The sequence below is a fragment of the Penicillium coprophilum genome, assembly GCF_028826855.1.
Source record: "Penicillium coprophilum strain IBT 35676 chromosome Unknown utg000005l_segment0_segment0, whole genome shotgun sequence".
In the NCBI taxonomy this organism is placed as follows: domain Eukaryota; kingdom Fungi; phylum Ascomycota; class Eurotiomycetes; order Eurotiales; family Aspergillaceae; genus Penicillium; species Penicillium coprophilum.
The window spans coordinates 3147180-3172908 of NW_026622724.1; the positions used below are offsets into that span (position 1 = coordinate 3147180).

The window sequence follows — 25729 nt, forward strand, 5'->3', positions numbered from 1 at the left end:
TGCTAGCCTAGGGTGCAGAGATAATCGAGTGCAGATTGTGATTACGTGCCCTGTCTTGTATAGAAAGTTATGAGTTAGAAGTGAATCGTTGCGGAAGGACTCCTGCGGAAAGGGAGGTATACTCACAATACGAAAACATATCTAATTCATAGCACTTCCTGCCTCGATTCTGTGATTACAGAAAGGCCACCCAATGCCGAGACTGAAGAATGTTCATCCCAATCCAGAGCAACACCTGGTAAGCTGTAAGTGCTACTCTGTTGATCCATTGGCAACGGCCGTCGTGTCATGCAGTCAGTGTAGACAAAGATCGTTTCTCCGTCCACGGTGCTATCAGAATATCGTCGTAGATCATCTACGCAATAGTTCTGGATGGTGTGCATATAATTCATGCAACGATTTGCTCTTGTCTTTTGGTGGGACAGTGTTCCACTGATACGAGTTAATTGTCTCAATCGAATCCTCCTCCGCCAAGCGAATAGCAAGAATGACCTACTTACCACACAGTTTTTTTGATAGACACCCAGCTCCAATACCCACACTGTCCCTCATTTAAAGGTACTTCGTGAGACATGCCCCGAGGTCCGACATCACTCGTGATTTTCGACTGCCAGCCTCCACTAATCCCATCATCTAACCCCTTCTCGAATTGTGGGCTCATATCCACAGACCAAGTCATGGTCTTCGTAAAATTTTCAATTTTGCAAGGAGGACCGTCACACCAAATACCCAAGGGAAACTCTCTTCCATAAACGAACCGAGTTCTCAGTTGACAGAACGCGACGCACGCATTCGACTGAAAATCGGAATGATCGCAGACCCCTTTCGAGCTAATCACATACTTCGGTCGGCAGACATCACTCTGGTAATCGTGATACAGGATGGGCATACCGTCAATCCCATCGCAAACGTCCCTGGGAAGAAGCCTAGACTCATGGTCCTGAGACCCGCTAGTCCCCTGGGCAGAGAGAAAAAGGCATACCATAGCAAGTGCCTGAAACATGATGCCAGTGATGTTTCTAGGATGGCGCAGGTGGTACGTTGCTAGGATTGCAGAGGCCGCGGAGATTTGTTTTGGCCCCGAGATGGCGTGTCACGGGACGGACAACGGAGCTCAGCTCAGTCGGTTGTTGGCGGCTAGTCGATCTCTGTCTAGACTTCCGCAAACCCCACAAATGGGCCCCCACCCTAGGCCCAAAGCCCAACCCGCAGTGGGCTATGGGCCTAACCTTGGAAAGCGGACCCAACCCATAGCCCACTAATGGGGCCCCATAAGGCCTCCATTAAAGTCCATCTTATCGGCCTCTGTAATCGCTGTATTACGACCTTCCACTGGGTCTATAAAGTTCAAATTCAGGATTCAGAGTTGTACTAGCTATATAAGTATATATTCTAGAAAATTTTGAATTAAATCCAACCCCCAGAGGTCGGGATACTCCGAAAATAGGCTAATCTTAATGTTTTGGTGAGATATATATTTTGGGTTTAAGGAATACTACTACTTAGTTCAGCATTGTAGGCCCAGCCATGAACGGACCCCGCCTACCATAACGGTCGGAAACGAAGGCAATGACAAGAAAGACTGCAAGAGCTGAGATATAGATTGGGACGGTCATTAGGTTTGCATGAACAGATGTGTATCCGAGGCCTGAAATTATAGTCGGCAAAAAGGTAGTAAACCCAAACTGCGTCAGGTTGATAGAGAATTGGTAGACAAAAAAGGCATAGAACTTGACATCAGTAAAAACTTTACCGAGCTCAGTCCACGAGGAATTCTCATCGAATGCCCAGTGGGGATCATTATCATAGCGGGCTCTGACAATGCGTTTCTCCTCATCAGTCAGAAACCAAGCTTCAACGGGGGTTTTGGGAAAAACGAAGTAGAAGAGAGGCACCAGAATGATGGTAATGGCTGCTTCCACTGAGAATAACCATCTCCACCCTTCGAAACCGTTGGGCCCGTGAATTTGTGTGAGTCCGTACGCGAGGAGACCCCCGAAGGCGCTAGCAAGACAGCTGAACGTGTAGAATAAGGACATGCGTCGCCCTCTTTCGGTGCGATTGTAGACTAGGGCCATGTATACCTCACTAGCGGGGATCAGGCCTGCTTCAAACAGGCCCATCAGGAGGCGGCAGACGTAGAGTCCTTTGTAGTTTGTGATAAATGCTGTTCGGATTGCTAGCGGTGTCTGTTCTCGGTACAAGAGAGCAGGAGAATTATATGCGTAGTCGTATCCATTCCCAAAGTGACAGAGCCCCAGCAAAAGGCGGAGGCTGAAATCAGGACTTTGAGGCCAACGCTCTTGGTTAACACCAAAACGGGGGCTTCGAATGGAACATAAGTAGCATATCTGCGTTTTCGTAAGGGAAATTCCAGATAGGATGGTAGCAAGGGGTATATTTACAGAAGTGTGGTTGCGGTACCAAATTGGTTCCCACTCAGGCCAATATCCTCTGCCAGCGATGTTCGCATTGCCTAAGTTGCTGCAATCCAATATAGCCATTATGTAGAAAACACCGAGAGGGATGACTGCAAAGAACTGAATGAAACAAAATCAAACTCAGGACTTTGGAATAATGCATTCACACATCTCCCGGTTATCGAGTCCCCGGGCCGCTGAGCCTCGAGCCGCTTAGCTCACGCCCAGTTGGCTGATAGCTGCTACTGCCGGTGGCACTCGGCAAATCTAACCCTCAGCCGGCCATCCCGGCCTAAACATCCCGTTCAGGCCGGGACTATTAAATAGTAAGTACATGTCAATGCAAGTGTTCAAGGTATTACGATTTTGAGAGCTAGGATACAGAAGAAACGAACGACGCACCAAAACTACGAAAACACAGACTCCATTCCTAACATCATCAACAACAAAATGACATCCAGGGGGCTTCTCATCGCCATTGACCGTGGTGGCACATTCACAGATGCCTGGGCTCAAATGCCTGGCCGTGAGGAACATGTAATTCGCAAAGTACTTTCTGAATCACCCGACAAATATAGCGACGCACCGACCGAATGTATTCGACAGATCCTGGAAATCGCAACGGGTACCACCATCCCCCGTGGGATACCACTAGATCTAGAATGTGTCGAATCAATTCGCATGGGTACCCCAGTTGCCACCAACGCACTCCTAGAGAGGAAAGGCGAACGCGTGGCATTCATCACCACTAAGGGCTTCAAGGAAGCTCTTAAAATTGGCAACCAGGCTCGCCCAGATTTATTCGATCTTACAGTAAAACGCCTCGACAAATTATATGAAACCGTTGTCGAGGTTGATGAGCGTGTGACTATTGAGGGCTGGGGCGAAAATCCAGAACCCACGACGATTGATATTAGTTCCGATGTGGACCTGCGGGAAGGCATCACAGGAGAGGCAGTGCGGATTCTCAAAAGCCCAAATCTCGATGCTGTCCGCATCGATCTCAAACGGCTTTGGGACCAGGGGTTCCGCGATGTTGCCGTTGCTCTCATGCATTCATACATGTTTCCCGATCATGAACTTGCTGTCGCAGATCTTGCCAAGGGGATGGGCTTCAATGTCGCTGTCTCCTCCAAACTTTCTTCCATGGCAAAGCTCATTCCTCGAAGTCAGTCAGCTGTGGCTGATGCTTACCTAACTCCTGTCACAACACGTTATCTCGAGAGCTTTAGGAAGGGCTTCAAGGGTCTGCTTGAAGACGAGAATGGCAAGAAGCTCTTTCTCAATCAGTCAGACGGCGGCCTGACTAACTTCAAAAAGTTTGCTGGTTTGCGCGGTGTACTTAGTGGTCCTGCTGGTGGTGTCGTCGGTGTCTCAAGAACTTGCTATGACCCTAGTGACGCAACACCATTGCTAGGATTTGATAGTAAGCTCCCTTCTGTCTCATTGTGGTGGTATAAAATGGGTCACTAACAACAGAAATTAGTGGGTGGTACCAGTACAGACGTGGCTCGGTACTCAGGCGAGCTCGAACATGTGTTTGAGAGCACTCTCGCGGAAATATCTATCCAAACACCCCAGCTTGATATCAACACCGTCGCTGCAGGTGGTGGCTCCATCTTGTCTTGGGAGAATGGCCTATTCAAGGTCGGCCCAGAAAGCGCTGGCGCCAACCCTGGGCCTGCTTGTTATGGAAAGGGCGGACCTTTGACTGTGACAGATGCCAACCTTTTCCTCGGCCGCATTATCAAGGAATCATTCCCAAAGCCTCTCGACACTGATGCTGTCACGAAGATGTTCCTAGAAATAACGGCTACCATCAACTCGGAGAAAGATGGCAGCTCTTTCTTAACACCGGAGGAGGTGGCTTGTGGCTTTTTGTCTATCGCCAATGCAACAATGACACGGCCAATCCGCACGCTCAGCGAGGGACGCGGATACGAGACTGCAAATCACAACTTGGCTTGCTTCGGTGGTGCTGGTGGCCAACACGCTGTTTTCGTCGCCCGGGATCTCGGCATTCGTCGCGCCATTATCCCACGCTACTCTAGTATTCTCTCTGCATATGGAATGGCTCTTGCTGATGTGACTGTTGAGAATCAGGAGCCAGAATCCCTGATTTTCCACCCCGATATTGTGCCAAGGGTAGAGTCTCGCTTCAAAAGGCTTCGCGCGCAAGGCGAGCAAGGCCTAGCTGCCCAAGGTTTTGATATATCATCAATCGAGCATGAAATGTATTTGAACATGCGATACCGTGGAAGTGACACCATGTTGATGATCCGACAGCCGGAGAACCTTGCAGAGTTTGGAAACGCATTCACTCGCCGTCACGAGCAAGAGTTTGGGTTCTCCCAGCCGCGCGATATCCTAGTCGATGACGTGCGTGTTCGCAGTGTTGGCAAGGCTAAAGACGTCCAGACTTCGAGCCCATTCGAAGAGCTTAAGAAGCTCGAGCTATCATCCGCTCCTGAATTTACGGAGCAGTCCATTTCAAAGGTCTATTTCGAAAATGAGGGATGGCTCGACATTCCCGTTTACGATCTGACTCACCTACCCGCCGGGGCTCGGATCAGTGGCCCGGCCATGATCATCGACAAGACCCAAACAATTGTGGTCGACAGCAACAGCAAGGCTTTCAAGCTCCCCGAGCACATCATCCTCGAGATCACTGACAGCGAGCGCAAGGCCGCCAGTACTGACGCCATTGACCCCATTCTCCTGAGTGTCTTCAGCCATCGCCTCATGAGTGTGGCCGAGCAAATGGGCAATGCGATGCAAAAAACATCCATCTCAGTCAATATCAAGGAGCGACTTGACTACTCCTGTGCAGTCTTCAGCGCCAGTGGTGGCCTTGTCGCTAACGCACCTCATATCCCCGGACACCTCGGATCCATGGCTTCGGCAATTGCATACCAAGCCAATCGCTACAAGAAGGGAGAGCTCAAGCCTGGTGATGTGATTCTGAGTAACCACCCTATCGCAGGTGGAACTCATCTTCCAGATATTACCTGTATTACGCCAGTTTTTGACAACGACGAAAATCCGACAAAGATTCTGTTCTATGTCGGCAACCGCGGCCACCATGCCGACATTGGCGGTATCATTCCCGGGTCTATGCCACCCAACTCAACTGAGTTATGGCAAGAGGGTGCCTCATTTGAGTCTTTTAAGATGATCAAAGAGGGTGTTTTTGATGAGGAAGGCCTGATCGATATCTTGTATCACGAGCCCGCTAAATATCCGGGATGCAGTGGCACTCGTACACTGAAGGACAACATTGCCGACTTGAAGGCCGCTGTAGCATCCAATCAGAGGGGTATTCAACTCATTCGAGCACTTGTTAATGAGTATACTTGGCCTGTGGTCGAATTTTACATGAATGCGATTCAAGAGAACGCTGCCCAGTCCGTGCGGGAGTTGCTCAAGGTCTTCTCGGACCGTTTTGAGGGTGCAGATCTTGAGGCCATTGACTACACAGACGACGGTACTCCGCTAGTGCTGCGAATCGCCATTGATTCGGAAACGGGAGAGGCAATTTTCGATTTCACAGGTACCGGTCCCGAACACCATGGTAATCTCAACTGCCCGCCCGCTTGCATGTATTCCGCCATCCTCGTAAGTATTCCCACCTTCCGTCTCCTTCGATATTCTGTTCTCTTGCTTTCCCTCCCATGTCAACAATATACGACTTTTACTAAGAATCAATCCCCCAGTACTGCCTCCTTGCATGATCTCCTCCGACATACCTCTCAATCAAGGCTGCCTGCAGCCCATCAAAATCGTCTGCCCCAAGGGCACTCTCCTAACACCATCCTTCACAGCGGCAACCGTTGGATCAACAGGCGAGACAACAAACCGCGTCATCGACCTAATCTTCAAGGCATTCCACACAGCTGCTGCATCACAGGGTACATGTAATAACCTAACCTTCGGCTACGGAGGAAAAGATCCCGTCACCGGCGAGGTCGTAAAGGGCTTCGGCTACTACGAGACGATTGCCGGCGGCGCAGGTGCAGGTGCGGACTGGGAAGGCGAGAGTGGCGTCCACACCGGCGTGACAAACACACGAATCGGCGACCCTGAGATCTTCGAGAGACAGTATCCCGTCATTCTTCGCGAGTTTTCTATTCGCAAGGGCAGTGGTGGAGCCGGTCTGCACCGCGGAGGTGATGGCTGCGTTCGCGATATCGAGTTCCGCATTCCTGTGCAGGTGTCAATTCTCTCAGAAAGACGTGTCAATGCACCCTACGGTCTTGCTGGTGGCTCCGAGGGTATGCGCGGTGTCAATATCTGGGTCAGACATGATCCTATCACTAAGGAGGTGCGACATGTTGGCATGAGCGGCAAGTCCTCTGCTAATATGCGTGCTGGTGATCGTATCATTGTCAATACGCCCGGTGGCGGCGGTTATGGCAGAGATCCCAAGGCGAGGGAGCCCAAGAAGCCCAAAGGTGAATTCCGAGCGCATGAAAATTTCCTTAGAAATCCAGCTTTGTTCAGGGCGTCGGGAAGTGTGGCGAATAGGCAGGCTTTGGCGGCATCTAACTAAATGGTGGAGTAGTAAAGTCAATGTATATCTTTGAACAATTTAGAATTGTGCGATCAACTAAGCATTGAAACACTGCATCAATCCTGGCGCGATGTAAGCCTTGGTGAATCCATAGTGAAGAAAGATAAGAAACTATGGAGTGCTGCCCAAGCAGAGGGGATGAGACATGATTGGAGGAAGGGGAAGGCAAAGTGGGGCGGTGGTTTCTGCCTTAGAGATCCATATCCTTAAGGCATCCAAGTACTTTTTTGAACTGTGTCCCTGATGGGTTTCTCCAAAGGCATTCATGTATTTTCTTGTATCTTTTGGTTGGAATTCTCCAATGAGTAGCCAACAACTAGGTTAAAAAAATCACAGAGGCTAGTTGATTTGGCCCGTACCTATGGCCAGTCCTGACATCTACGTGAGCTCCAGCATGGCTAATTTTATGATAGTTAGGTACCTACATACGTTCTCTTTGTTTGATAAGATCTTCTAAGCTAACCTGCTTGAATCTTTCAACGCTGGCGAATGATATCCCTATATAATCACAGGATGTGAATATACACTTGACTTTTACAAACCACACCTGTCTTTTCAGAGTCAACTACCAGTTTAAGCTGGGGACTTGGTCGCCAACAAGCTCATTGCATGAGTCACAGTCGCTATGATAAGTCAGAAATTTCATGGAGATCTCCCTATAGGTTGAGTTTAGTGATCACTAAAAAAAAGCGATAGAAACGTGAGCTATCGCAACTGCTATAATCACTCTTGGGTACGGTCATCCAATGGACTGACATGAATACAGCCATATAATTTTATCCACTACTTCACAAATACATACATACATGGAAGAAATCTTGACTTGAAATGGAATCACGGCGACCTTGAGCTGGCTAGTGCTCATCCTACCAAGTCGCCCGCCGTGGTGTATAAACATGCCGGAACATCTTTCTATCCCCCAAACATTGCCAATCAGTCAATGTATTACAAGAAGGGACCCCCACTATATATATCGTTGTCTACTATGGTAAGGTGTTGTGTCGCCTCCCAAACTGCTAACACGAAGCTTTCACCTCATGGAGAAGTCTTATTTGGGGGCTGGCCATCTCCTCCACTATCATGGCGTGACAGTCGCATGCACTGCGTTGCGCCCCATGAGAAAACCCACAAGACGGCTGTAGTGGCCTGGTTTGAGAGGCCCTTTAAGGAGGAGGGTAATTAAAATGGGTAAGGGTAATATGACATGAGACAAACGTTATGGTGTCTATCCCGAAATGCTGACGATAACCCCAGGACAGTATGCTCATTACCCAGATACTTTCTCTAGTCAGAGACTTTGGAATGTTTGGAGTACAAAATGGAGGTCCGTAAGTCAACAGACTTAACTTGATAGACCACAGTCCAACGGAGAGTCTGGTTGCTAATGAGCAATAGATGAGAGGGAAGTGAAGTGAAGACGTGATCGCCAAATAGGAATGCGCCTGGGTACTTCATGTGCTTTCTACCTATATGGTCTTTTCTTAATGTTTCTTTCCTAGGTTGTTCTAAAACCCTGTTTCCATCCTCTCTTCCTCTTATATTCCCTTTTTCAGTCACAGTTATCTTCCCCCAGCAAATTTCACTACCAAAATCATTCAAACACAGATTCAGCCATCAAAATTAGCCACGTCACTGATCCTGCCTTTTTACAAACTAGCGATACATATCGCCGTTATCTCCGGCGAGTTACTGCCGGGGAGCTTAGTCTCCCCCCTTACTAACGCGTAGGTACATGTCAATCAAGGGCATTGCCCCAACCCTTGGAGCATCTTGAATGAGTCAGACCATTGCTAATCAATCGATTGATTACTGGAATAGGACGATAAGGGGACATTATCGTGTACCATGGGGAAGTGTTCTGTCGCCTCCCAAAATGTGAGCGCCGTATTGTATGTCTACGGAGATGTCTCTTTGGGGGACTACATCAAACCATTGCTAATCCGTTGATCTGGATAGAACCCATTCTCAAATGTGGAGGATCAATAATCTACGTGACCACCTCCACCCCTACTATGGTGCGATTATTACACGCAGAGCTTTGTGCCAGATGATCGAGGCCCACAATAAGGCTTTTGCAGCCTGACTCAGCGCGCTCTTTGAGGTGGATTTTAGGGAGGAGGACAACTATGATAGTGAGGAAGAATAATTCGGTATTTTATAGGCGTTATAGGGCCCATAAAAGAACACAGAGAACACCGTCCAGCATAGAAGGCTCGTTGACTTTTCAGCTGGACTATGTAGGGAGATTGTTGAGTCAAAATATATTTAACCTGTGGCAGGCTAGCGAGGAGTCCAGCCTTTAATGAGGGATGGATGGATGGAAGGCACAGTTAGGGACTGCTCTGCAAATTTGCTTCCTTCTCTTCTCATCTTCTATTTATCCACGCCCAAGTTGTCCCGCCAATTTCTCTTCCTCATATCAAGGAGTATCCTATCAATTTACAAGCTCCATAAAACCAAGTGATAGTCAACCAGCTCCGAAAACGGTGCCTCCTATTGTCCCCGTGTTCTTACGCAACTCTGCCCCATACCAGCGCTACCTCCAAGAGGCTGCGGCCGGGGAGCTGAGTCTCCCCCGTCTCCCCCAATACGAGGAGGTGCGTAAATTCTATTCAAGGTCATTGGCCGAACCTTCAACTTACCCTCAAATTACCTCACATCCACATCCAAATCATTCAGTCAGTGTCTAATTCATGCAAACAATTATGAATAGACCTCTACCGGAAGCATCATCTTGTATCAGGGTGAAGTGTTTTGTCGACTCAGCTATTGCAAGCATGGCGTGGTAAGCCCACGCAGATGTCTCCTATCAGAACTACATCGAACGATTGCTAACTCAGTAATGATAGAATGCCTTTGCCGACACCAACAGCTTGCGTGCACACCTTCGCCGACACGGCGTTACAATCGAACGTGTCCCGTTGGGCCGCATGACACATGCAGCTAAGGATGCTACCACCGGCTGGTATAAGTCTCTTTTTGACGAGGAGCAGAATAAAAATGAAGAAGACTGACCTTTGATACATGGGAACTGCTGGGATGTTAGTCTCCCTGCTTTACCGCCATCTAATATCATCATCAAACACAGGGAATCAAAGTTTCAGCCTTCCCCATCCTTGACAGTAATCTAGAGGAGTATTTAGAGAAAATTCACTACATTCCACCCAGGATTTTGTTAAAGAGCTAGTGCGGTCGAGCTTGGTCTACGCTTCATTGGTGCGTGGAGAAAACGAAGCTAACCAGTTAGTAAATATAAAGTGAATGATTTTCAACTCATCAATCTAACATTCCTCACTCTGAAATCAGAATTGAAATATGGAAGATGATGATGGGTGGTTTTATGATAAAACACTATGAAGAAGGCTAACTTGTGTCAACACAGAAGGTCTACTATCGTACATCTCGTATTTCCGGGGGAATCTAGAACCATTCATCACTGTCATGGCAAGGTCCCTCCACTATTTGGTTGAGAGCGCGGCCAACAAAACCTCGAGGGTCACTCGCTTTTATCTGTGCTTTCGGCTGATTGTCTCGGGGGTTGAGCCAGTGAGCTCTACATTTTCCTGGCGGATGCCCTTTCTGGCCGCATGTCCTGCACGGGTCAGTGGTGGACAAGCAAGTGGCCTTGGATCGTGCATTATTCGCAGTAGTTGCGATTAAGGCATGTTTGGGTCGTAGATCCTAGTTTGCAACATCTCTTGCCCACAGTATCATGATGTGGTCTTGATATAGAACGAGCCACCTCTTGAGTTATGGAGTATGACCTTGCTGGAGAGCATAGATTATCATTGAGTGGAAATCGAATGGCTAATCTATTTATCAGGTGACAATATAGCCCAGGTCCAAAATCACAATCAATGTCGCCTAGCACAGACTCAATGCTAGGCAATTATATAAGACTGGGTTTCGAAGGACCGATATTCTACAAAATCATCCAGATAAACAAGAGGTTTTCTGTCTTTATTTATTGAGGACCAGCTCATAAAATGTATCTAAACAGGATTACCATATCTGTGTCTTGAAGCTGTACTATGTTGCCTTTACTACTCACATGTGCCCTTAACAATATGCCTATTCATCGAACACAGTCCTACGATAGATAAAATATGCAAAACAATCTCTCGCAACTGAAAATACAACGTACCAATTGAGAATTTTGTGCTAACGACTATGGCAGGCCAGTTGATTGCCTCTCACACCTTTTTGCGGTCAGCAAGACTGAAGCTAGTAGTGAACTCAAACGCGCCAGCCTCAAGTCTATGCCCCTCAAAGGCACCAGGTCCACAGCTTGCGGTGCCAATCCCATGATGTGCATAGTCGATGTTGAGCTCGGTCTCATTATTCAACTCCGAAAGCTCATGCGGGTGCTTCGCGCGATCAAGCTCCATCGTGGCGTACTTGCGAAGTGAGAAACTGAACGGTACATCCATGGATGCTTTGATCTCCGGGATAGGCGCAATCGCCCCAGCTGATGCAGCGTAAGATGTCTCCGCAGGCGAGGAGTGAACATTGACCCAGCGCGTATCGATGCGGTTACCGTTCTCCTGGGGCCATTCATACGGCGTCTGAAGACCGCTCTCAATAGAGGCCGTATACGTCCCAAACCGTGCAGCAGCCTTCGTGTCACGATAGGATTCTCCGGGTCCTCTGCCAAACCATGTGGCGGCATCGTATTCTCGGGGAAGACGGAGTGTGAGTCCGATTCTTGGTATGTATTTTGGGTGTGTGCCTGTGAAATCACCCTTGACATGAAGAGTCACCGAAGTCTCCATTAAAGTGTAGGTGAGGGTCGCCTCGAATGCCCATTCTAGCACGGTCGGCGCAACACGCACTTTGGTGGTGATGAGTACCCTTCCATCATTATCGACTTGCCAGTTGGCGGACTCGATGAACATGCGACTGCTTTTGACGCGGAAACGCTCCCACTCAATATGGGGCCCCTCAAATCCAACGTCGTTTTGGGTCAGAGCGCGGTATATTCCTAGCTGTGGTCCACTGTTGAAGATTTTACCTGAGTCTGTGGACCAAGATAGATCTCCTCTGATTAGGTCGTAAGTAAAGTGGGAGGCGCAGCTGTTTGAGTTGATGTATAGACGGCCTGATCCCTCCTGGACAGACATTCTCGATTGTGATAAGGTTATTGTTGGAGGAATTGGAAGTCCCTGGTCCTCGAACAATGAAACCTGCGCCCAGGCAATCTCATGTCCCTGGGGCGCCCAGGTTGTAGCCTCTCTCAATCGAAAGTTGATAGTGAGCCAGCTTGGATCAGAGCCAAAAGTTATCCCGTCAGGTAGATCGAGCAACTTGGATTCTCCGGATTTGATTTGGGGGATTTCCCATGGCACTGGCTGGGTGTCTCCTGTCTCCTTGACAATGTGCCATGAGATGGACAGGTGATCCAGGGTATTGAAGTCGTAGTGGTTGGTCACTTCTAGGCAGCGTCCTTCAAGTGTAACTACGACTGGTTCGATCGCCTTTTTGTATTCCGTTAGGCCTGGGGTTGGTGTGTGATCCGAAAACACCATTCCGTCAAGGATGAAGTCGGCATCATTTGGCTCGTCACCAAAGTCGCCGCCATACGCATAATACGAGATGTCTCCATCTCTCTTTAGGAGGCCATGATTGCACCATTCCCAGATAAATCCACCTTGCAGGAGCTTCTCGGTGCGGTAAGCTTCGATATATTCTTTCAATCCGCCTGGACCGTTACCCACTATGCGCGAAACAGAGGTTAGAAAGCGATAGATAAAATATGACAAACCAGATTTCAAACTTACTTGCATGGCCATATTCGCACTGGATCAAAGGTCTGTCGGGCTTCTCGCTGACGTGCTTTTTCAGGTCGTCGATACTCCAGTACATAGTGGAGTACAGATCAGCGCTGATAGCTTCCCGGTCACCCTCGTAGTGGACGAGCCGGGTAGGATCAGCCTCCTTAATCCACTTGTACATGCTCGCATGGTTCTGGCCGTAGAACGCCTCATTTCCAAGAGACCACATAATAATGCAAGAGAAGTTTTTGAGGCGTTGAACAAGCTCAACAGCACGATCAAGATACGCATGTTTCCATTCTAGATTGTCGGAGGTCCACTTGGTAGCCATTTTGTAGGAGATCTCCTGGATTTCGTGCGCGGTCATAAGGTGCTGGTTCGGAATATTGGATCGTTCCACGGGGTCGAAGCCGTGAGCCTCGAGATCTGCCTCGGCCATAACGTATAGACCAAGTTCATCGCAAACTTCGTAGAGTCTGGGATCATTGGGTTGGTGACAACACCGTAAAGCGTTGATATTGTGCTTTTTCATCAGGATGAGGTCTGCACGCATGCTTTCATATGGGACGGCGCGACCGTGCAGGTGGTGATGCTCATGGCGGTTCATGCCGTATAAAATAATGGGCTTTCCGTTGACTAAAAAGTTTGCGCCCTTTTGCTCGATGCGTCGGAACCCAATGCGTTGGGGAATTGTACGGCCGTTAAAGGTGAGAGTCAAGGTATAGAGAACTGGATCTTCAGCAGACCACAGCTTTAAATCACTGCCGGACACAGTGATATGACCGGATTCCTTGGAACTGAATGTCAATTGCTTGAGCAGCGATCCATCTTGTCGATATAACTTGGCCTGGACGTCGGCATCTTTTCCCTGAATTTTGACATTGGTGAGCAGCTGACCTGTAGAAAGGTCTTCGCTAAGCGTTGGAACGGCATCAAAGTCAACCACCGAGTCTAGCGGAAAGGCGAGCAAACCAACATCTCGGAAGATGCCACTGAGAAGCCACTGATCTTGGCGTTCAATATACGAGCCATCGCAGAATTCGTACACGCGAACAGCGATAGTGTTCACAGACCCGGCTGGTTTGAGTAGGGGGGTGATGTCAAACTCGCTAGGGTTACGTGAACCTTGCGAATATCCCACTTCTTGTCCGTTGATCCAGAGATGAAACGCACTATCAACGCCTTCAAAGCGGATGCGAATCTGTTGTTCTTTCCATGTGGAAGGAGTTACAAACTGCCTCCAGTAAGATCCAGTTTCGTTGAGGAGTGGCACGTTCGGGGGATTCACGTGGAATGGAAAGTTGACGTTAGTGTAAGTTGGATGGGAGTAACCCTGAAGCTGCCACATTCCTGGGACTTGGACGTCGTCCCAGCTCAAAGGCTCCGCGGTGGACCACTCGGGTGCCTCTAAGGGGGAGGCATCGTGCCGGAACTTCCATGTGCCATTAAGGGAAATATACTCGCTGTTGTCGCGGTCGAAGGTAAGGGCCCGCTCTTCTGAACCGTAGCTGTAAAAGTGCGCCCGCGGTGGAAGGGTGTTTTTGTGGATCACTTTGAGGTTGTTCCAATCGGGTAGAGCTTTCGGAAAGGACATAATTGCAACTTTCACCTCGAGAGATCTACAAATATGACTACTTGACACGTAGCTGGGAGTTTTTTATAGGGGTGACTAGGTATGTTGAAGGAATTTGGGGCTGCGATGGTGCACGCCCTTAAGGCAGTTTTGCAGCAAACTTGGGTAATGTCAAGGATATTTTGCCGGCGTTATGCGCCAAGACATGATCCTGCTGGTCTATTGGTAAGAATATAAAGGGCATCTAGGATAAATACGGAAACCGGCTAATTATGCGGTAGGAGTTATGCCGAGTGAGACTCGGAGAGAATGCCGAATTACATCAGGGATCTGACTTCGAATAAGTTCAAGTTCGCGTATCTTATTGTTTTGAAATGGAATCTGCCTAGGGCTGATGTATATTGCCCCTGGCCCCCTTTTGCACTGTATGTTGCATGTGCAATCCTATAGTCCTACAAAGTGGGTGCTACTATGGGGAGCAAGTGCCGGACTATCAGGTTGGCAGGCAAGTTTTTGATTTCCTTTTACTCTCTTGAGAGAATATCTGCTCTCGATTTCAGAAACCCGTGAGTCGCAGGACGTAGAAGAGGGAAGAACAACGGAATTCGCTGGGATGTTTATGCTAAATTTCTCTATATCAAATATTGCAATAAAATTGAGTTACAAGGCTTTCAAATATAGTAAAAGTGTCGGATGCCATAGGCATCCAGGCATATAGATCAAACATGTTTGATCTGCCGTCATGCTTGCCAGTATAAATAGGATCTCAGTATCCTATTCATACTTGCTTTCCTTCTTCTCTCTCTCCAGTCTTGCTTCTAGATAGAGAATATCATTATCTTCTCTGTCATCAAAAAGCCAAGCTTTTATAATATAGGACTAGAATTATTTCCGATGATTTCCCTAAAATTCTTATTCATAGTATGTGGACAAACAACATACACAACTTTGGAAATCAAATGAAAATTTACCTAAGCCAAGGACATCATACCATCTAATATCTCTACAGATTTTGATTGTGGACTCTCGCTCCTGGGGTTGTTTCCAATACTGATTATATGCTGGCCCTCAGTGGTGAATCCTTGAATGATCCCGCACGAACCGCGATTCGGCCTAAAATTACCAAATGATACACAGACACAGCCGCCATGCAGCAATCTTATGCGGTATGCTAGTGCATAAAACTACACTTGTGATCTCAAATGTCCGTGATTATACATATAGCAGCTGGGTATGGCCGGCCTCTATGCGCGGTAGGACTACGTCACATCGGTCTCAGGCTCCAGGCTCCAATTTAGTACCTGATAGGCTCTTCATCACGAAAAAAAAGGTCGACGAGCAACATGGACACCAATCATAATGTTCTGTGGAGAGAAATCCTGTAGCTTACCGAATGAAATGACTGTGTGCGGCTGACATCCTCTCATGTAGAGCTAACTTGCTGCCTAAACTTCACAGACTTTTATGGCCCCGGCTTATTGCTCTATGCCTCGTTGAAAATTTCTAACGCTATATCTATTGGCATTGGCATTCAAACTCTTCTCAGATACAAAAGAAAGACGAAATGCTATCAGAATTTTGGTAAGGTTCACTATCCACCTATCCATACTATAGCAACCTCATGAGACCATTAGCTGATGACCTAAAGCCCTGCGTACGCAGTAAGTCTCCTCCGCTTCATTCTTAGATGCAAGGTGTAGTCTTCTGGATATTGAGTATTCATGGACAGCCATTCTTTGGAGCCTTGGGCTGTGCGAGTGCAATCATTTTCACGAGCTTCGGTGCAGCCTATGGAACTGCCAAGTCTGGCGTTGGAATTTGCTCATCGGGGATCATGAGACCTGATCTCATCGTGAGAAGTATGTCTGGATGAAAGAATGAAGCATGAGTTTGAGGCTAATGAAAGTGCTAGACATCGTTCCTGTTGTTATGGCCGGTATTCTCGGGATATATGGGCTGGTAGTCTCGGTCTTGATTGCAAATAACCTCGTTCAAAGAGCCACTCTCTACACAAGCCTACTTCAGCTGGGTGCAGGTTTGGCAGTTGGTCTCTGTGGATTAGCTGCAGGGTAGGTTGAACAAATTTTGTAGACAACATCTACAGTCTTCGGGGAATTCGCTGATCAGGATGAAGGTTTGCGATCGGAATTGTCGGTGACGCTGGAGTCCGAGGAACGGCTCAGCAGCCTCGGCTTTATGTTGGCATGATACTTATCCTAATCTTTGCTGAGGTCCTAGGTGAGTAGTGGAATTCATTCCACAATGGAATCCAAACAGGGCTAATGCATCTGAGATGAAGGCTTATATGGGTTGATTGTCGCTCTCCTCATGAATTCCAGAGCGGGCGTCGTAGATTATCGGTGTGATTAATCAAGGCTTTGCTCCCTTAGACCCAAAGATGCTGCAGTGAAGAAGATGGCTTAGGGCGACAATGAAAGTACATTATGTACCTTGAAGATTCTGGATTCTACATTTGATATGGTCGTGTACATATAGACACATATTATGGCTCCGTTTGGTGATCTGATGGGATCCAAATGCCAACTGAGTTTCTCGGTTCAGTCATCGGATTTCTCCATTTCTATGATTTCTCTGACACTATCCCACTATTGGTCATCGCCTGTACCTTAGCTCTCTCGACAATTTTCTGCTCGGCTGTAGATAAAGCAACTTCGACCAACTTGTCTCCGTACTCTTCTCCATCCAAAATGACGGCAGTTTCTTCCAGACTGAGACTGCCAGTCTCTACAAACAGAAAGTAAACCACCACGAGCTCAAAGGCCAACCACACGTCGTAGGTAATATAGAACTTCCACGTGCTGTTGGTAACGCCAATCGGGTTCACGTACTGGTTAAAGATACCAGCAAGTGCAACGAAGAGGTTATACAGAACGAGACCTCGGGCGCGCAAGTCAAATGGTAATATTTCGATGCAATAGGTAACTTGCAGAGGCGTCCAGCCGACGGAATAAAAGAAATTGTATAAGAAGATCATGGCCAAAACACCCTTCGCGTAGCCGTCACCCCCAGTTCCATCTGCCGACTGCTTCTCGTACGTAGCCTCGAGACCAGTCCAGACAATATAGACGGCCAGGATACCTGCGGTTGAGATAAGGAAGAGCGTTCGCCGGCCAAACCGATTCATTATAGAAGAGAATACCAAGCTCCAAATCATTGACCACAGTGTGAGAAGTGCGTTAATCAAAGTCTGGGTGCTCTCCGCTGTGTACCCAATCGAGTTGAGAATTAATGTGAGGTAGTAGGAGATCAGGCCGTTACCGCTCCACTGTGAGAAAAAGCCCACAGAAAGAATAATAAAAAAGCGTCTGATATTACCTTTGGTTTGGAAGAATGTCAAGTACGAGGTGGTTCGTCTCGCCTCGTTCTCGAGTTGAAGGGCAATGCGAATTTCCTCCATCTCCAGTGTGACCAAAGGATCGGAGTCGTCGCCGTTGGCATGATACTTGCAAATGAGTTTCCTTGCCTCCTCATCACGCTCTTTGCTAATAAGCCATCGAGGCGATTCTTCAATCAAGAAGCAGAACCCAATCTGGAGCACACTGGAGACGCCCTGAAGGAGCGAAGGAAGCCGCCATGCCCATGTGTTTCCGATTCGAAATGAGCCGTAGGTGATCCACGCTGCAACCAAAGCACCTAGGTTCCAAAGGCTGTTGTATATTGCTACATTTGGTCCCTGTTGTCTGGGAAAGGCCAACTCTAGGAGGAGAAGCGGCGCCACAGTGATATTCAAAACGAGACCCATGCCAATAATCCCTCGGGCTGCAATAAACATACCAACATTCTGTGCTGCGGCCTGGAGGGCAACTCCAACTAAAAGAACGAAGGCACCAGCAAATAGCACCGGGCGACGGCCGAACCTATCGCAACTGATGGCACAGATAGGCATTGTAATGAGCTGGCCAACATTTTGGATTGCATTCAGACTGTGAAAAACTATGTCAGTTCTGAGATTCCTGTGTAATGACCGGTGATTGCCGGTCAGACTATTCCAGCATGTCAGAATTGATCATCACGTACAGACCAAGCTCAGAAGGTCCAGGGTTGTTAAAAGAGGTTTTCCAGGTGGTGAGGGACTGCAGCCCATTCATCATGGATCCATCATAGCCTGTTGCGTAACTCGAGATTTGTAAAAGCACAAGTATTAAGTTGAGCTTGATAATTCCGGAGTTGGAGAGCCAGGATAATCCAGTGCCCCTGCTCCCCAAGGCACCGATCGTGAATGGTGACTCTACTTTTGGCTCTGACATGATCACTTTGCAATGCAGGTCTGGAGAAACAGGTAAAGAATGAACTGTCTAGGAGCCTTATAGTCCCCAGCTCTATGAGCTAGTCAAAAGTACCAAGTCAAGGCTTATCACGCCTCGTGAGGGGATAACCCCGAAATTCCCGGGAGATTGCCGGACTTGATCAAAACAAGCCAATCGCTTATAAGATGCACGATAAGTAGATTTCATATATCTCATCGGATGCTTAGTGGGCGGAGTTCTCCATTTGACGTCTTATTAGCTGGACAAATTACCAAGACGCTGGACATGTGCTAAATGGAATCTCTCCCTATCTTTATTGTAATAGTAGTCTTCAATAATTTGCATTCTCCTCCTCGTGAATCTTAACATAAAAGATCTCAATCTAAATATCGCCATTAAGCATCTGGAGAGTAAGCTGACCAGCATTATCCGAAAATAGCCTCTTGCCGCTCTCAGAGCTGCGCCGAATCAAATCTTGACCACGTGCAAACATGTTTTTCTCGTACGCAGCTAGTGCAGCCTCCAACTTAACCTCCTTCACATCAGTCAACATAGTGCTTTTGCCGCAGTGATTGACAAGACACTCCACAAGTATGACTGCATCATACATGCTGCAATTAACACCCTCACCAACAAACGGAGTCGAAGCATGAGCAGCATCCCCTAAAAGGGTAACTGCGGGAGCCACAGAGCGATCCCAGCCGACTGTTTCTGGTTTGATAAAATACAAGGGCCAGGGACGGAAGGGACCTTCTGCGTTTTCGACAAATTCCTTCATTCGCGGTGTCCAATGTGCGAAGAACTTATCAGACAAAAGACGGGAACGGATTTCCTCAGTGGCTTCGCTGGGGTTAGCGTCAAAGGAAATATTGCGTTGATAGAAATTTTCAGGTGCTACCAGCCCAAAATACACGCGATAATGACCATCTGATAGCTGCTGCACCGCTATCGTCTTCTGATCTCCTAACACAAGCATATTTCCAGGTCCGACCAGCTCGTGGGCAGCAGGGTAGCTCGGATTGTTGTGTGCGATCTTGCCCTCGATGTAGAGCTTACCGGAATACACTGGCCTTGCGGATGTGAGCTGGAAAAAAATGAGTCAGTAAAGTCTTTCATGATTTTGGTCCTCATTTATACTCACCAGGGGACGGACTTTGCTCCATACTCCATCGGCACCTACAATGAGTCGAAACCCAGTAGCAGAGGAGCCATTCGTAAAATGAATGATGCATCCATTATCACCAGCAATCGTCTTATCGCTCTTCTTTCTCTCAACGGATCTGATACCATGTCCCCATCGTATCTTGTGATGGGGAATTGACTCAAGCAAAAGTCGACGAAGCTGCAAACGATCGATCTCAGGACGGTTCCCCACATCACTGAAATTGGCAATTGTCTCCCCAGTCGAGTCTAGCAGATGGAAACATGCAGCATCCCAGCGCGCGAGCTCGTTGCTGAACTTGTCGAACAAGCCGGCTCGCTTGAGGGCTTCTTGACCAGAGTCTCGATGGAGATCCAGAGTTCCACCTTGCTCGTTGGGACCTGATGTGGAGGACTCATCTCGTTCAAAGACAACGTAGTCTGTGATACCATTGACTTCTAGCAGCCGAGCAAGCATCAGACCGCTTGGTCCACCGCCGATGATTGCGATCGATGGAGGTGTTTCCATTGCTTTTTTTATGGTATAATTGCGGATTGAATATGGGCTGAGATCGAACGGCCAGAGAGAATGACTGAACAAAGATATTGATGCTCTGGAGAATATGGGGCTTTTTATAATCGGAAGCACCTTTGTCACAGCTGTCGAGATATTTTTCAAGCGTGCACTTGGACGGACGCCCCTGCATGTGAACAGCTCTGGACGGTGAAACAACCATTTAGCAAAGCAGCGCATTTTCGGCAAGACTTTGAAAGGAACCTCTCCAAATAGCAAACAAGATATCCGATTTCTTGAGTGCTTATGACAGCGTTTGGCTACGCAGCGGACCAGATTCCGAAACAAACCACTCTGATTGGTCGGGAGCGAGAATTTCCGAACTCAGCAAATCAAAACCTTGGCTTCCGGACGACATTCCGGATTTCCCTCTTTCTACCTATTATTGACAACTTTCCGTACAGCCATGTTGAAATGACACGAATCACTATCTGACATGCCATTATGGAGACCAAACTTCCTCGGTTTGCAGTAGGCACCACTATATTACCAACACCTTGATCGTGACTGACTTGCACAGTGCACTTTTTGCCGACACAAAAAGCTCAAGTATTCCACCCCAGCAGATCAAGTTTCTCTGAGCTGAGATCGCTAAAACTTTGAAGGTGCTCGCGGGAACTCCCAAAATGCAGCAACTGCAGACCTTGGCCCAGTGGCTGTGAATACTCGCGAGAAAAATCGAGCTCCGCTCAGCCAACTCCAATTCAAACATCCAATCACATGTGAGAACGATACCATCAATAGACCTGTATCTAGAGCTGGGCCTGACAATATTAGAACGGGAGACTTACCAGTAGTAAGCGACATCGAAGGTAGACTGAAGAGACTTGAGCACACAGTCCAACAGTTGGCAGATTCTGTCAATCGAGCCCTTCAAGTTATCACTTCTACACCACCTCCGGCGAATACTGGAATATCGAGTTGGAACTCTCGCTCCATCTTTACAGAAAATGTCGGTTCCGAGTCGAGGCCATACGTCGGCCCTTCACATTCTTTCTCCTTCCTGAAGGAGGCATCGGCCAATGTTGATGCAATCCGCCAATCACTGGGTGATATGACTAGTCAAAGTGCACATTCGGAACTTCAATACCTCTCTGGGCGGCTGGCCACCGCAGAAGGTGACCAACAGATTATAGAGGATTCAACCGCGTTCTATATACCTTCAAAGGCAACCGGTTACCGCATGATCAGCAGTAATATTTCGTTTCTTCGGGGAGATAGATTGACGCTAACTTTTGGCATCAAATCAGAATTCTTGGAGTATGGTGAGCTCGGTGAACCTTTCTTCTCCTTTCCACCAGACAATGTCATAAGAGAAGTGGTATTTGAACCCCACAAAGTCCGGGAAAAGGCATGGGTTGCCTACTTCAATTACATGATGCTTTCCATTGTCTCTAACGAGGACGGAGAAAATGGCGAAACCAAAAGATTTCGACGTAACGTGCAACTCGCGCTATGAGACAGCAGTATCTTTTTCAAACCAAGTTACGCCAACGTGCAGGCTTTATGCTTCCTGGCAATGCATGGCGAGGATTTCGCAGCACCAAATTTGTCCTGGATGTTGTTAGGACATGCTTGTAGGCAGGCTGAAGCTCTGGGATTGCATTCACCGGCTCACCAGGACGTGAACTTGAGACAGCAACGGCTTTGTCTCTTTTGGCTTCTCTTTTAATAGACAAATCTTGCTCCCTATCGTTTGGAAGACCGGCTTTTCTTCCCACGGCATTGTATCAGAACGTTCCACTACCAGACCAGTCTCTCTTGCTCAGATTCAACCCGCACGAGCGTGCTGGGTTCGGGGGTGGGCATGTGCCTACCTCTGGCTCGCGCTTTGGTGCTGAGATTATCACACGTTCCATTCAGTGGGCGAAACTCGGGGGGTCGGTCGCGGAACTTCTCGCAATGGATGGCTCGGTACATCGAAAGCAAGAGGTCCGATCAAGCCTCGGGACTTGGTGGTTAGACACCCATGAGGTATATTACACTTCTTCTCGTTGAATCAAGGCTGGTCTTATTAATACCGGATGACAGTCTCTCACGAGTATCTTGCATGTCGAAAGTGCCTCAGCAACAGCCAGCCAAATCCGAGAAATGAATTTAGGAATCAGTACAATGAGGTTTCAGTATCTACATTCCCTCATCCTTCTACTCAAGGGGGATGATTCTTCACCCGTCCTACGTCTTTCATCTGCCCGCGAGGCTATTTTTACCCTGAGCTCCATGGTGTCAAATTGGAGCTCTGTATACAATGGGATAGTATGGTATGTCCACTTATCTTCACGTCCGTTTTCAGAGTACCGGTTCGGTTACTAACAAAGGTCTGTCAGGCAACTTCTATATTGTCCATTTACCCCTTTCTTCGTGATATTCGGCAACATCATCCACAGCGATGGCACTCAGGCATCTACGATTCCGCAAGATCTGAAACTTTTATCTGCCACGGTAGACTATTTCGCGGCAATGAGATCACAGATGCGCTTGCTGGCCACTGTATGCTCCAGACTGCAGCATACTGCGTCTGTTTTTCTGCAGCTAGCTCAAGTTCATGTTTCGCGCCACGCCCTAACTGAGACTATTGGGAAGCCGGACGAGCCATTTCAGTCACGGCCTGAAGAGCATATAGACGGCCACGACCAAGACCCTGGGGATTTAACGGACCTTCATCTTGGAGAATTAAACGTTGCCAACTATCTCAAGTGGTTACCTACAGAGATGAGCCCCCCATGGTCTATGTTTGACGCCGATCAACCTGGTGTGTCTTGTTCTCGTTTCAGTAACACCAGATCCATTCCAGATAACATGTTTGATTGGTTTTCTTGGGACGCTTATTATGGGGATCGAGACATAATATAAAACTCTGCGATATTCTTCCACAATTACTGACGATATATATCGATACGCATGACGAAGATCTGAGTACCTGTGTCATGTAAATCGAAAAAATCACATCATGTACCAAGCAACGATGTGACCAACAGTCTAATAAACTTGAAAAAAACCCCCAGTCCATGTTTTAGGTAAAAAGATGAGATGAGAAGCGTAGGTATTCGTTCTTTTCATCGTATATATGATTAGCTATTTATAATGCACAATATTCAACCAGCAATCAATCAACTGGGCTTGTGGTTTAGTGGTATAATACTCCCTTAGCATGGGAGTGGTCCAGGGTTCGATTCCCTGCAAGTCCAGACATTTTTTGTTTTTTTTGGCCTTAGTGGCCGGTTGCCAAGACAGAACAAGAGGATTTAAGGCGTTGCTTATATCTTCCCAAGGTCGGATAGCAAACACCACGTTCAGCAGGTTTTCCTGTATAATCGAGCCCATACAAGACAACGCTTGCAACCTCGAAGCCCCTATATTGCGGGGAACAAACATATCATTCCCTTTATATTCATTCTTTTTTAACATAATTATCATCAGTTGAATTTCTCTCGAATAGATGGGCCCCATGGACCTGTCTTTTGAATTTAGCAGCAACTGTGCCTACAGAAGATGACCCGCTATCATCCATCGTCAAACTTCGGCTCTAACAATGTCACAGGCCTGGATCAGCTTTATATCTGGACAGAGTTGTGTTTCACTCATCGGCTTATTAAACTAGGTGGTTGGATTCATGTGGCCACTACAATCGGACCACAGGAGTCGAACGGAACTAACCTATTTTTGAACTTACCAAGCGACTGAGTATGTCCAAATTAGATTAATTCCACGCAGCCCAGAAATGGGAAATCCTCTTGGCGATAACCGAATGAGGTACGCACCTTGGACCTCAACGTGTCTTCTCGTATCGTAATTATAATGATAATTTAACCAAATCCGCCTGGGAGCACGAGAGAGATCATGGCGATGCCTACTCATTTACACATGACTGGGATGAAACATTGTGGCTTCACCCTTTACTCTTTTCAGGGGGATAACATACGCCCCAATAACCCATGCTCGCCCACCCAACTACCAACCGGGTATGTGGCTCAGCGGTAGCCATTATTATTTCGGTAGGTTGATGACGGACTGTGAAACGAAAAGAAATATGATGACGATTCCTCAAAAAGACTTCTTTCAAGTAAAGAGGGAGGAAAAAAAGAGACTGAGCGACGCAGGGATCGAACCTGCAAGTCTTCTGAGAACCTATTGATGAAAATCAACCGAAATCAGACGCCTTACCATTAGGCCAGCCGCCCTTAGTATATGAAACATGGTTCAAATGCTAGATGTGTACCTAGCCCGCAACGTACCTATCTAGCAAGGGCTCGATGCCTAATTGATTTCAATTTGCACCTCTCTCTGGCCGAACAACCAGAGCAAATGTGATACATATACAACCCCCTTTTTTTTTTCTTAACAATAAACGTTTTTTTTTTTTTTTTCACGGGTTTCCATTTGAATGGCTATTGGTAAGCATTTCATAACTTCAAATCAATTCTAACCGAATTCAAATCTCGAACTATTATAGTATTGCTGAGCTTCAGAAATATAGATTCATTTAGTCAGTTCCCGTAAACTCGATCGGTTGGATAGATATTATATAAAAAGCAGTAGACTACAGGTAAAACTTCATCAGAGGTTGCTATAGTATCAAATTGTAGTATATCAGATTTATCATGTGTACCAAACTGCGTAGCTCGCCTATAAAATACGTTACTGTGTATTGTAAATTCTTCTCGACATGGACGAAACTTTTAACCACCATATAAATCGAGGCATCTCTATACTACTACGTGCTTTATAAGTCCCAAAAAAGACAGCCTTCATTCAACTCTATACCAATGCACTGGCGAAATCAACATGAGCAGGCTACCTTGATTACTGAAGCATTCATATATGCAATTCAGGTATCTTGGTATCCTGTTGTGCAAAAGTAAGGAAGGCATTCAATTCAATCAACATCAACACCTTCATACTCAAGGGTGAATGAACGAGCCCTGGTCCCTATACAGCCTTGTATATCGGACAAAGAGCAAGTTTGTCTATCCAATAAGGACTGTCTTGTCTTCGCTGGAGCGAAGAAAAAAAAATAAAAAGAAATAAAAAAAGAAATCCATGAGCGACGCAGGGATCGAACCTGCAAGTCTTCTGAGCAGCTGTTGGTAAAACCCAGCCGAAATCAGACGCCTTACCATTAGGCCAGCCGCCCTTCTGGCATAAACATAATTGTTGGTAATCCAGGATTCGATCAATCGGATGAGAACATTGTTGTTGAAACAAAAAATATATTTGAGCGACGCAGGGATCGAACCTGCAAGTCTTCTGAGAACCTATTGATGAAAATCAACCGAAATCAGACGCCTTACCATTAGGCCAGCCGCCCGTAATATATACATTGCTTTACTAACATTACTTATGTACCAAACCTTGCTCAAACCATAGCATTGCTATTGTAGTGGCGAACCATGTGCTCACTATTTACTGGCCG

General features: G+C 47.2%; 9 protein-coding genes across 9 annotated transcripts; 4 read left to right on the forward strand and 5 right to left on the reverse strand.

Moving 5' to 3' along the window:
* Positions 1 to 146: 146 nt before the first annotated feature.
* Positions 147 to 1003, reverse strand: N7500_008714 (uncharacterized protein; the record flags this gene model as incomplete). The annotated part of the gene is made up of 2 exons (XM_056679858.1): positions 147 to 432; positions 543 to 1003. The coding sequence occupies 2 exons, from the start codon at positions 1001 to 1003 to the stop codon at positions 147 to 149; spliced, it is 747 nt and encodes a 248-aa protein (XP_056530230.1).
* Positions 1004 to 1502: 499 nt separating this feature from the next.
* N7500_008715 (uncharacterized protein) lies at positions 1503 to 2504 on the reverse strand (the record flags this gene model as incomplete). The annotated part of the gene is made up of 1 exon (XM_056679859.1): positions 1503 to 2504. The coding sequence occupies one exon, from the start codon at positions 2502 to 2504 to the stop codon at positions 1503 to 1505; it is 1002 nt and encodes a 333-aa protein (XP_056530231.1).
* A 294-nt stretch (positions 2505 to 2798) lies between these two features.
* Positions 2799 to 6969, forward strand: N7500_008716 (uncharacterized protein; the record flags this gene model as incomplete). Its single annotated transcript, XM_056679860.1, has 3 exons — positions 2799 to 3846; positions 3907 to 6019; positions 6120 to 6969. Coding segments are annotated over 3 exons (4011 nt in total), but the record flags the coding sequence as incomplete, so codon positions are not given.
* Positions 6970 to 9299: 2330 nt separating this feature from the next.
* On the forward strand, positions 9300 to 10004 carry N7500_008717 (uncharacterized protein; the record flags this gene model as incomplete). Its single annotated transcript, XM_056679861.1, has 3 exons — positions 9300 to 9587; positions 9704 to 9775; positions 9840 to 10004. The coding sequence occupies 3 exons, from the start codon at positions 9300 to 9302 to the stop codon at positions 10002 to 10004; spliced, it is 525 nt and encodes a 174-aa protein (XP_056530233.1).
* Positions 10005 to 11183: 1179 nt separating this feature from the next.
* N7500_008718 (Glycoside hydrolase family 2 N-terminal) lies at positions 11184 to 14355 on the reverse strand (the record flags this gene model as incomplete). Its single annotated transcript, XM_056679862.1, has 2 exons — positions 11184 to 12703; positions 12768 to 14355. 2 exons carry the CDS (start codon positions 14353 to 14355, stop codon positions 11184 to 11186), a joined length of 3108 nt encoding a protein of 1035 aa, XP_056530234.1.
* Positions 14356 to 15983: 1628 nt separating this feature from the next.
* N7500_008719 (V-type proton ATPase 16 kDa proteolipid subunit) lies at positions 15984 to 16704 on the forward strand (the record flags this gene model as incomplete). Its single annotated transcript, XM_056679863.1, has 5 exons — positions 15984 to 15995; positions 16064 to 16193; positions 16247 to 16403; positions 16469 to 16572; positions 16628 to 16704. Coding segments are annotated over 5 exons (480 nt in total), but the record flags the coding sequence as incomplete, so codon positions are not given.
* A 211-nt stretch (positions 16705 to 16915) lies between these two features.
* N7500_008720 (uncharacterized protein) lies at positions 16916 to 18602 on the reverse strand (the record flags this gene model as incomplete). The annotated part of the gene is made up of 2 exons (XM_056679864.1): positions 16916 to 18278; positions 18373 to 18602. 2 exons carry the CDS (start codon positions 18600 to 18602, stop codon positions 16916 to 16918), a joined length of 1593 nt encoding a protein of 530 aa, XP_056530236.1.
* A 382-nt stretch (positions 18603 to 18984) lies between these two features.
* On the reverse strand, positions 18985 to 20271 carry N7500_008721 (FAD-dependent oxidoreductase; the record flags this gene model as incomplete). The annotated part of the gene is made up of 2 exons (XM_056679865.1): positions 18985 to 19686; positions 19744 to 20271. 2 exons carry the CDS (start codon positions 20269 to 20271, stop codon positions 18985 to 18987), a joined length of 1230 nt encoding a protein of 409 aa, XP_056530237.1.
* Positions 20272 to 20760: 489 nt separating this feature from the next.
* Positions 20761 to 21775, forward strand: N7500_008722 (Transcription factor; the record flags this gene model as incomplete). The annotated part of the gene is made up of 4 exons (XM_056679866.1): positions 20761 to 20780; positions 20837 to 20865; positions 20922 to 21509; positions 21567 to 21775. 4 exons carry the CDS (start codon positions 20761 to 20763, stop codon positions 21773 to 21775), a joined length of 846 nt encoding a protein of 281 aa, XP_056530238.1.
* Between the last annotated feature and the right edge of the window lie 3954 nt (positions 21776 to 25729).